This window comes from Zootoca vivipara, chromosome 1 (assembly GCF_965207765.1).
Source record: "Zootoca vivipara chromosome 1, rZooViv2.hap1.1, whole genome shotgun sequence".
Lineage (NCBI taxonomy): Eukaryota > Metazoa > Chordata > Lepidosauria > Squamata > Lacertidae > Zootoca > Zootoca vivipara.
In genome coordinates this window covers 55,553,653-55,564,738 of record NC_142582.1, presented here as the reverse complement: position 1 = coordinate 55,564,738, position 11,086 = coordinate 55,553,653, and the positions used below count along the sequence as shown (strand labels likewise).

The window sequence follows — 11,086 nt, the reverse complement described above, 5'->3', positions numbered from 1 at the left end:
CATAACCCTGCAGGTACAGTACTTTCACATGGTGAACACATGTTGCCCTATATAAGCCTCCTGTCTCACATGCTTTTGTCAGTTACTCTTGGGAGAGATTAAGGCAGGAGTGGGGAATGGCTTTTCAGCCTGCATTAACTTCTGTGGGCCATGTGCCAATGGTAGGCAGGGCCAGATGCAAAAGTGAACAGAGCAATGACTGTCAATGCAGATCTCACTTTTGTACAGTAGGCTAATTTCCATATACGGTACTCTCAGACACCTCTCAATCTTCCAGCCAGCTAAGCAAGATACCTGAAGGAGCGCCTTCCCCCCCACTGTACAGCCCAAACACTGAGGTCCAGCTCTGAGGGCCTTTGGGTGGTTCCCTCACTGCGAGATGTGAGTTTACAGGGAACCAGGCAGAGGGCCTTCTTGGTGGAACGCCCTCCCATTAGATGTCAAGGAAATAAACAACTACCTGACTTTTAGAAGACCTCTGAAGGCAGCCCTGTTTAGGGAAGTTTTTAATGTTTGATGTTTTATTCTGTTTTTAATCTGTTGGGAGCCGCCCAGAGTGGCTGGGGAAACCCAGCCAGATGGGTGGGGTATAAATAATAAATTATTATTATTATAGATGCATTATTAGAGCTCAAGGACACAGTCCAACCTGGCAGAAACACTTGTGAAGCGAGGGCAGCAAGGTGGGTATCCTGAAGGGAGGGAAGGCCAAGGGGTAGCTTTTGTTAAAGTGTATCCCATCAGGTGGCAGGTAGGCAGGGCAAAGCTTCCTCAAGCATTTCCTCTAACAAATCTTATACTGGTAACTGCCACTGGCTCATTACAATGATCGCCAAAAGGTTCAAGAAGGATAATGAGATCTCCCCTTGGCTAAGGGGGTTTTTTTTTTGTGTGTGTGTGTGTTACTTAAAAAGAAAAAGGCAATAGCCTCTATCCTGGGAGGGTGGTGTGTAGATGTGTGGCAGACTAAGACTCCACAGCAATTCAATTCAAGTTTAGGTTAAGATCGCCATTTCCGTCCGCATTGGCTCCACCAGACACATGTTGGAGTTGCGGCAGTGGCAGAGGAATGGGTGGGTGGGTGGGAACCCACAGCAGTGGTAATTCTAAGGGTCGTCAGATGGGGCTCCCAGATACTGCAGATCTGTTTAGGAGGAACATAGGGGGTGGAGAGAGAAGCAGGGGCTGTAAGGAGAAGCAAGAGTGCTTGCTTGTCAGTAACAGGCTGTTTCACAAGGGAGACTTCAACCAGTTTTGCATTACCGGCATTCGATGCAAGAACATTTTCACAAGTAACATTGAGTAACAGTGCAAACCTACACCCCTCTACCCAGAAATAAGTCCCACCAAATTCAATGGGATTTACTCAAGAGGTAAGAGTATAGAATTGCTGCAAAAAAGATTTCTGCACTTCTTTCACTAGGGAGGAAACCCCTCCCTGGCTGCACTAAATGCCACTAACAAATTACATGACCCAGTCTGACTGATGGGGCAAAATGAGACGTTAATAAGGAGGACATAACTGCAGGTCTCTTATTGTGCCTGTTTGTTTCCCTGCTGTTCAGCAATGGTGCCAACTGGTGGTGAGCACTAGCAATTGCAACTACATTTCTCATATCCTTGTTCCTTGATAAGACAGCCTGCAGCCATTATCAGATGCTATGGTGCCCTTGGTCTGCTGGGTCTCCAATATCTTCTCCAGCCCATGCCTGTGTGCCCCTCTCAGCTGCTTCTAATGAATGGCAGTGCCAGGTGCCATTTCCCCTTATGCCCATTCATGGAATATGCAGCATTGTAAGGAAGAGTGGCAACCGTTGCTGGGCCACCAACAGACACTGCGAACATTATCTACACATTTTTATTATTTTTATGCCACCTTTACTGTTCCAGCTCCCTTCAAAGAATCCTGAGAAACATAGCTTACTGGGGGTGCTGCAAAATTTATGTGACAACTCCCCATGCAGAACCATAGCTGCCAAGTTTTCCCTTTTCTCATGAGGAAGCCTATTCAGCATAAGGGAAAATCCCTGTAAAAAAGGGATAACTTGGCAGCTATGGCAGAACTATGGTTACCAGAGTTCTCTGGGGAAATCTGTAACGCAGATGTGAGCTGAGAGCAGCAAATGTGAAACTGGTGATAGCCCTAGAGGAGCAATCGAGGAATGGGGGGGGGCAGGCCTGCCTACCTGGGCAATTTCATTACTACTAATAATGGCAGACCCATCCAGCAATGCAGGCACCAATACACATTTCACCAACACAGAGATAAAACCCAGCCACCATCACAAAGTGGATTCCTACCTTAACACAGTTGTTCCTTTCAGTTTACAATAATCTGATTTAAAAATGATCAGTGCTTGGTCGTTAGAACTAAACCAAAGGCAAGTATGTTTATATCTGTGGATTTGCATATTGATAACCTGATTCAGAATCCATGAGCAGTCCCAGCAGCTAACCCTTTTGCTTCTTATCTTTCCCATCCCTGTCCTCTCATCTTCCCTAAGTTGCTGTTCACACTCTTGCACAGAAATCTAAATAACCCGCTTTACAAAACAACAACAACAACAACAGAGCCTGACTGAGTTGGCCAATCCTTTCTTCTCCCTTTGAATGGAAGTTAAAGGCCTGAAATGCTGGGTGGTTGTGCTTTTGCATCTGCCTTAACTCCTTGCGCTTCCCCGATTCAAAATGTGTGTGCAGGCTGGTGCCCAGCGACAGTCCGCTTTGGTTTCCTATGAGAGACAAGTGGATCAATAATCAAACAAGCTGATCTTGTGTGGAGGGGCAGGGGGAAAGATCAGTGGTTTAGCAAGTTAACATCTTGTAACAGTAAGTTACCCAAAATATTCTTAAGAATGCCAAGGAGGCTTAAGGTCTGGAGTGAAAAAAATGTTCTGTTTGTTGCCTGACAAGTGACCCCTTGGGGATCAAAACACTTTTCAGTCTGGATATACGTTTAGTGTTGGGTATATCTCTCCTGATGGCCTCCCTCTTCAACTTCAGGGATGGTCTCCTGCTGAGAGCATGGGCCGTGCCATGTGCTTGTTGGGTTGAAAGGCATTTTTCGCTGCTCTCGATATATGGGCCTCAGGAGGAGCCCTAGGATGCCAGTGCATATTGTGTCAGTCCAGAGGCAAAGCTCAGACACTGCTTTCCTCAAGTAGATTTGAGCTTGCTTCTTTAGAAGCGCACTTATCCAATCCTGAAAAAAGGCACATTGGGAACAAAACTAGCCTGCCTGAGAGTTGTTTTTGTGAGGTTCCTGAGGTCTTCTCTCCCTGGAATGTAACTATATGGCGGGAGAGGGGGGGGTGGAGCCAGAGGCAAATCCCATTGCTTTTCCATTGGTTGCTGCTGTTTGAAATGACGGGTCATTTGTGTGTTCCAGTGTCACCAGGACTTCTGCAGAGCATAAGTTAAAGAGAGAAGAGGCTAGCTGCCAGCCAGAAGGTCAGAAACTCCAGTGTATGACTTGCAAACACAGCCAGGCAGAATATTCCTTTTACAGAAAGAATTCCAGTGTTTCAGCTTTAGAGAAAGACTCCCAGCGTCATCATTGAGAAATGCCAGTGTCTAAGAAAGCCGCTTCGTTGGCTCTCTGGGTGCTGAGATCTCTTCCCAGCCAAACTGTATTTTGTAGTTCTGAGGTGTCCAAAGACATTGAACCCAGGCACGGCTCCAGTGTAGAATTTTCAAATCCAGTGTAAAAACGAGGAAAAAGAAGGAATGCCAATGTCTCTACAAGAAGTAAGGCCTTTGAAGGACTGAATGACAAGCATCTGGCATGTCAAGGGGGGGGGGAAGAGATGCCTCGGTATTTCCATGTTTCGCTTGCTAGTGGCATTATTCCCCCAAAGTTGTTTGACATTCTAATGTTGATATTCCACCGCAGGGTGGAGGTGGGGGTGGGGGGAGAACCACACCAGCTGATGACAGAGGCAACAGGATAGGACTTGGGGGCTCATATGAGGGAACATCCGGTCCAATGAGCCATGGGGGCCCATTTCAGTTCCAATCCAAGGGCAGTGGTGCTCCTGAGACTCACTCACACAGCCAGTAGAACTGGAAGTAATAGTCAGTGAAGAGAGAGCCCATCTGCTCCACAGCAGTACTGCAGTTGGCTTGGCCCTGTGATGAGTGGGAGGAAGAAAAAGGTTTAAGGGAACTGGAAACCGTCACAGAAGAACAAAGGTTAGGCAACAACAACGAGAGGCATCTCCAAGGCCCTGTGTCTGGGTGCAAACCCTCAGATATTTGGGTAAGGTCTTGGGAGTTGGACTAAATTTTCTGAATCGGTCATCTTTTGATATACTCCCCCCCCCCAAGCTCTAAAGGATGAATCCAAAGGCTGTAATGTTATATTGCGGGTACTTATACTCACAGGTTTAGCAAATCGGAAGTGATAGGTGAACTCCTGAAACGGCATCATCACCACAGGCCAATGGTATGTTACTCCCTACAGAAGAAGTAGAAGAAACCCTACCTGGATTAAAAGGAACACAGCTGCTGCTATAACAAGGACCTCTTTCTCTGTCCTGTACTGGAGGGAGAGGCTCATGCACCTTGCTCTCTGCTCCCTCTTTGTAGTGGAAAACCGATGTGAGAGAAACAGGCAGCAAGATGTAGTCCTCCACCTACCACTGCCAGTTGCTGTGCCTCTCTTGTAGCCACGGGTTGGGTGGGCAGAGAATAGGGGATGGGGATACACAGAATTAAGATCTTATTGAACTGGAAAATGCAGCTTACTGAACCATGAAGGTCAAACGACATATGACCTTAACTGTGCAGTTCTGCCCTTGTGTAAGCTTTTGTCCACAAAGAATGGTGGTAATCTGGGAAACCTAGCCAGATGGGGTATTATTATTATTATTATTATTATTATTATATCAGGGTTTTACACAGCGGTAGGGCTATTTCAGTTCTGCTCCCCATGCCAGCAATTGGGCAGAGGTGAAGACCTGCACTCAAAGGCATGACAGAACCATGCAGTTAAGGTCAAATGGTCTGAAATAAGAGACAACACTTATTCTGAAAAACATGCGGTTAAAAATGTAGACCATATGCCCAGCCAGCACTAAATAGCTTAACAAGCCAACGATGACCAGTTATGAAGATGGTTTACTTATGAACGTTTACACATTTTTATCTCCCAGGAAAGCCTTCACATGCAACCTTGACAGGTGTGCCTCTTTCTACCTCTCTCCTTTACAGCACAATACTATACATACAGAAGTTGAGTGGGCCTTACTCACAGTTCAGTGAGTAGAGAGGACTGCGGCCTTAAAGAGGATCCAAAGGGCATTCACCTAACAGGGTGCAGAAACTAAATATACCCGTTTCCTTTTCTATTATGAGCAGCAACTTAGGGGTGCAACTGGCAAGCACCTGCCAGCCATGATACTTTGTGGTCCTACCTGGGTGCCTGCTGCATCAGAGAAGCTGTCCGCGTTCACAGTGTTGTGCTGACATGGGTTGTTGGAGGTGAAACCACAAAAATAGCCAGACACAGCAGAGGAGGCGCTGGGAGAGAGGGGAAAGGGCAGAGGAGGGTGTTTAGTGGAGGCAACAAGGTAAGCAGTATTGATATGCGACATTGTCATACTTTGGTACTCTCACCTGCAGCACCTTTAAAGACACCCTTTTTAATTGAGCATTCATCATAATTCATGCCCATTATGCTACTGGGGTGGTTATACATGATTGCACCTTCAATACCATTTGCGGCCGCAATTTTTTTGCGGCAGTCATACTGCTTCATTTACAATAGGTACATGCCCCGTAATTTCCTCCAAAAATTTCATACCACAAAGGTACCAGTTTTTCTTTTCTTTTTAAAAACCTCACTGTTGTTAATCTATAGTGCAAGCACCTCAAAACAACCAAAAGGCAGAACGATGTGCAGATGGTTCAGTATAAATCTGCCACTAAAGGGCTAATATTGCCTTGTTGACATTTGCAGAATGCACTTACAAAAAGGACCCACCAGTCTGGAGGGGACATCCCAGTAATAGGAATGGCACATTTTCATCTTCTCTGACCTGTGCATTCTAGTGTCAGCTACTTTCACCACTTTGCTTGTGGGTTCTTCTGCTTTCTCCACCTACAGTTTTGAGACCATGATGGAGTCCTTCTTGCTCACAACTCCCACCTGATATTCAGCTGGCTGCTGACTGTTGCAATGTCACTTGAGGCTGCACCCCTCCCCAGAGCCCCATGTCTTCCCAAGAATTCTTACTCACTTCATCTCCAGAGTAAGATTTGTGTTCACCGAAGTAAACTTGCTGATGGGGATGCGGTACGTGATGTTCCCCGTCCTATATGCACAGACAGAAAACGACAGCATGACATGTAGCAGCCGCCTCAAGATGTGGAAGCTGTATCCCTCCCCATTGGAACCAGGCCACGCCCACTCCTCTGCTGCACCCCCAGCTCACAGTCCAACACGATCCCTGGGGAGTTATATCATGCTGGCCCCAGCTGGAAGAACAGCCTTAGATTGCGAAAGGCCATTGTCCAGAATTGCCTGCTCTTGAGAGGGCAGGGACTCTCTAAAGCAAGGGTAGGGAACCTCTGACCTGGGGGCCACAAGCCCTTCTACCTGGCCCCTGTGACTCTCCCCATGCCACATCCCTTTCTCCCCTGTTCATGCCCCTCACCAGTGCAACTCTGCACCCTTGGTGAGTGTTATTGCCTGCCTAGATTGTGTCCTTGAACTCTGATAACATTTCTTAGTTGCCTGGAGGGAGGACAGAGGGGGATGAGGGGTGTGTGTGTGTGTGTAGAAACCAGCTTACTGTAGAAAGGTAACATTTAAAATAGTTGTTCCACCTGATTTTGCCTCTGGCAAAAGTGTGCTCAGAAGAGAAAATGGCCCTGAGGCTGAGAAAGGTTCCCCACTCCTACATTAAAGGTTTTAGGCAGAGTTTCTTCCTAGCCCTGCTAACTGAGACACCTTTAATTAGAAACACCAGAGATTTGAACCTGGGACCATTTGTATGAAAAGCAGGTGCACTATCAGCAAGATCACATCTTCCCAATAAATCTACAGTCTCTCTCTCACATATGGCAACTTGAGGATTCTGGTCAGAAGCATTCCACCTCAACATGGCCTCTGCCCATGTCCAAACTTCCCTGCTGTTCCTTTACATGCACCCACATCCGATACTGATTCCATCGCTAAACACAAAAGTGGTCTTACGCAAGTGGTCTTGACTTGACAAAAAAGATAATGCATGGAAAAATCCTGAATTGATCATTTATCAGCTGCCTGCATCCCCCCCCCCCGAGAACTTGGCCTAACAAAGGTTATGGCAGGACAGCACTTCACCTACCTGCATTCATCACCAGCAGCACAGGCCTGAGGCGTGATGACCACGTTGCTCTGTACAAGTGATATGGACTGGAGCACAGGAGCTTTTCCTGCAAGGGGGAAATAATCCATACAGGGAAGAAAGTTATTCTACATGGCAAGCAAAGCCAAGTCACAGGTGTTCAGAGAACCATCAGAGCTCCTAAGGCTATATAATACAGCCTTTGTCAATCTGGTGCCCTCCAGATGTTGCTGGACTGCAACTCCCACCATCCCTGACCAGCTGCTGGGGTTCCTGAGAACTGGGAGTCCAATAACCTATGGAAGGCACCAGGCTAGGAAACAATGCTGGAAGGGATTTCTAAGGTCATGAAGTGAAGGCAAAGCTGGCCACCAACCTGGGTGGCTTTAAAAGAGAATTAGACAAATTCATGGAGGAGAGGGCTACTGATGTCTACTAGCCACGCTAGTTATGCTCTGCCTCCATGGTCAGAGGCGGTATCCCAGTTGCTGGAAATTGCAGGTGCAAAGTGTGCTGTTGTGCTCAGGCCCTGAGTCAAGGTCTAAATATACAGCAAAATCACAAGGAAAAGGGGATGCTTACCCTCCTGGCTGGTGCTTCCTGTGCTGGGTTCCTCGGAGTCTGATTGGCTGATGGTGCTGCGCCGCTGCCGTGTCAGCCCAGGGGAGAAGCTGTTGCGTGTTAGAGGGAGGTTGGAGATGTATTTGGACTTGCCTTGGATGTGGGTGAAGGGGGAGGATGGGCTGGCATTGGGGCTGCTGAAGCCCCGTGATCTTTCAGAGGTCTTTGGCCACTTTGTATGGGAAGTCACCTTGCCAGTGATTCCCCTCGATTTAGCTTTGATGTTGGTCACTGGCAGCAGTGACATGAGGCTTTGATCTGTGAAGGTAGAGCAATGAGAAAAGAATTATGGTTTGTGCCTTGAAATTGATGGGGGGGGGGCAAGAATCCTCACTACTTTTCCTCCATACACCAAACTTACACCTACCCATTATGTTATTATTGTACCTTTTATGTTCAGGAAATGCAACCTGAAAACTACTTCTGGAAACAATGCAATGCAAATCAGATAAAGGTGTAGGAGTTAGTTAAACCTTCCATGTGAAAGCACATTGGGGAGGGGGGAGAGGAAAGGGGACAGTATTCTGTCAGGTGAGCGGAAATGCCTTATTGCTAAACTGAATTCACAGCCCTCTGTGTGTTCACAGATAGAATAGCGTTTACCTGTCCGGTTGTTGGTGGCTGGGGTGGTAGTCTCAGAAGCTGCATCAGAAGATACGTTGTTTGGAATGGTGTTCAGAAAAGGAGAACAGCACATGGAGAAACAAGGCGGGTCGAAACAGACTAATATGCTATGGGCAGGCAAGTCATAGAGAGATTCAGGCACATGTGTTGTGGCTGTAGGAATAATAAAGATAAAAATAATAAAATACCAGCACCGGTTCTATGTAGGTCAGAGGAAAATGGCCAAAAAAAACAGAGCAACACACAATAACCTCCTGCATTGTAAGGCCTAGCTCATGCAACCACTTTGGGACTTATTTATTTCAATATGGGCCTTCTGCGTGCACATGGACTGAGTTTGTCCCTTAGCAGAGGGCATGTATTACATTGGCCCTTGGCCATTAATAGTGAGCAGAAGCTGCCCATGATGAGTAATGCCGATTTTCTTTAAAAATACAGCTCACTGCAGTAGGGTGACAGCTGCTTCTTGTGTGAAACGGCTGGTGGCAGATCAACCTGCCCACAAGAGGGACCAGCCACGTCCCCCATGCCTGACTTTCCAGCTGAACACCTGACTGGCTTAGCCTGGGAGACATTTTCACAGAGACAGCCACAACTGGTACCTACCACGCTGTTTAAGGGAAGCATTATCAGGTGTGTTTGATGAGGCAGCAGTAGAAAACATAATCTGATTCTTATCAATGTTCTGACTGGACCTAGAATGCAAGGGGGGGAGGGGAAATGTCACTTGAAGTATTTACATATATATAGAAAAATGGTATGTGTGCTAATAGAAAGAGATGGATTAATGAGGCAGCTGAACATCAGGGTTTGGAACGAAAGGGTGCATAAAGGCTCCAGACAGGGAGGGGAAAGCAATACAGAAAGCAGGATGGGAAAAGGAGGACACCCTGACAAAGTGTCAATGGGTGAACAGATCAGGCAAAGCCTAAAATTGCTGCCAGGTATCCATTACAACCCTCCCATCCCGACAGTCTACTCCAGGGATGGCAAACACTTAAGGCAGGGGTCTCCAAACTAAGGCCCGTGGGCCGGATGCGGCCCAATCGCCTTCTAAATCCGGCCCGCGGACGGTCCAGGAATCAGCATGTTTTTACATGAGTAGAATGTGCGCTTTTATTTAAAATGTATCTCTGGGTTATTTGTAGGGCCTGCCTGGTGTTTTTACATGAGTAGAATGCGTCCTTTTCTTTAAAACGCATCTCTGGGTTATTTGTGGGACATAGGAATTCATTCATATATTTTTTCAAAATATAGTCCGGCCCCCCACAAGGTCTGAAGGACAGTGGACCGGCCCTTTGCTGAAAAAGTTTGCTGACCCCTGACTTAAGGTGAGATGGAAAGAGAAGTTCAGAATCTGACAAATGGCTTCTGACCAGGGCTCCCTAGTCTCTCCCTAAAGGTAAAGGGACCCCTGACCATTAGGTCCAACCGTGACCGACTCTGGGGTTGCGCGCTCATCTCGCATTATTGGCCGAGGGAGCCGGCGTATAGCTTCCAGGTCATGTGGCCAGCATGACAAAGCCGCTTCTGGCAAACCAGAGCAGCACATGGAAACACCGTTTACCCATATCAATTGAAGAAGAACTATTTCCACTTGATGTGCCTATAGATGTTATTTTCCATATACAGTGGTGCCTCGCTAGACGAATTTAATTCGTTCCACGGGTCTTTTCTTATAACGAAAAATTCGTCTAACGAATCCCATAGGAATGCATTGAATTTTTTTTGAAATTTTTTTTGCCCATAGGAACGCATTAATTGAATTTCAATGCATTCCTATGGGAAACTGCGATTCGCTAGACGAATTTTTCATAAAACGAATTCGTCTAGCAAGGCAACCTCCGCTCGAAAAATCCTTTCATTAATCAGAAATTTCGTTAAGCAGGGCATTCGTTAAGCGAGGCACCACTGTATGGGGACACAAACGAGAGAGACACAGAGATGTATCTATATGTAGTTGTAAACTGCATTCTGTAAGTGCAGAAATTCTTCTATCCACAACCTGAGGACTTCTTCCCTATGCACAGGAAGGAAAGCCTTAGTCCTTTCTTTTCCCTCACTGGTGAGGCAGGTTAGCTATCTGCTGCAGTGCTGGCTGCTATGTAGACTTCATGCTGTGAGAGTTTTGGGCAACAGCAACAACAACAAAATTGTTTTCAGGGCGAGGGCGGGGGTGGGAAATGCCATTCAATTCCATATGAAATTTGAAAAGGGGGCTTCCTTCTGATGAAACATGGTTAGGATTGTGCTTTCAGCTAGCTGCCTAATTCCCAGCTTAGGTACTGCACCACCCAAGTGGCTCCTCTCAACCTAAATTTCATTGCCCAGCTTGGCTCCAAAATGTTCATTCAAGCAGTGAAATGAACCAGGGACAGGAGTAACTCCCCTGTGCGGAAAGGTCACAACACCTGCGACATTCTGGTTTAGAAAAAAGGCAAGTCAACGAGGATGTAAGTGTATGAAATTATGCAGGTGTGGGAAAAGTGGATACAGAAGCATTTTTCTCC

General features: G+C 46.7%; 1 protein-coding gene across 4 annotated transcripts in view; it reads right to left on the bottom strand.

Annotated features, from left to right (window-relative positions):
* Positions 1-1,844: 1,844 nt before the first annotated feature.
* The window catches only part of MYRF (myelin regulatory factor), a 96,728-nt gene continuing 87,486 nt past the window's right edge, over positions 1,845-11,086 (bottom strand). For all 4 annotated transcript variants that reach the window (XM_088665310.1, XM_035123496.3, XM_035123506.3 and 1 more), the window contains 8 exons: positions 9,183-9,271; positions 8,556-8,729; positions 7,914-8,210; positions 7,332-7,419; positions 6,240-6,314; positions 5,415-5,520; positions 4,382-4,456; positions 1,845-4,128 (listed from right to left, as the gene is read on the bottom strand). In XM_088665310.1, the coding sequence (XP_088521436.1) occupies positions 4,042-4,128; positions 4,382-4,456; positions 5,415-5,520; positions 6,240-6,314; positions 7,332-7,419; positions 7,914-8,210; positions 8,556-8,729; positions 9,183-9,271 (991 nt within the window). In that variant the 3' untranslated portion in view covers positions 1,845-4,041. The remainder of the gene's footprint in view (positions 4,129-4,381; positions 4,457-5,414; positions 5,521-6,239; positions 6,315-7,331; positions 7,420-7,913; positions 8,211-8,555; positions 8,730-9,182; positions 9,272-11,086) is intronic.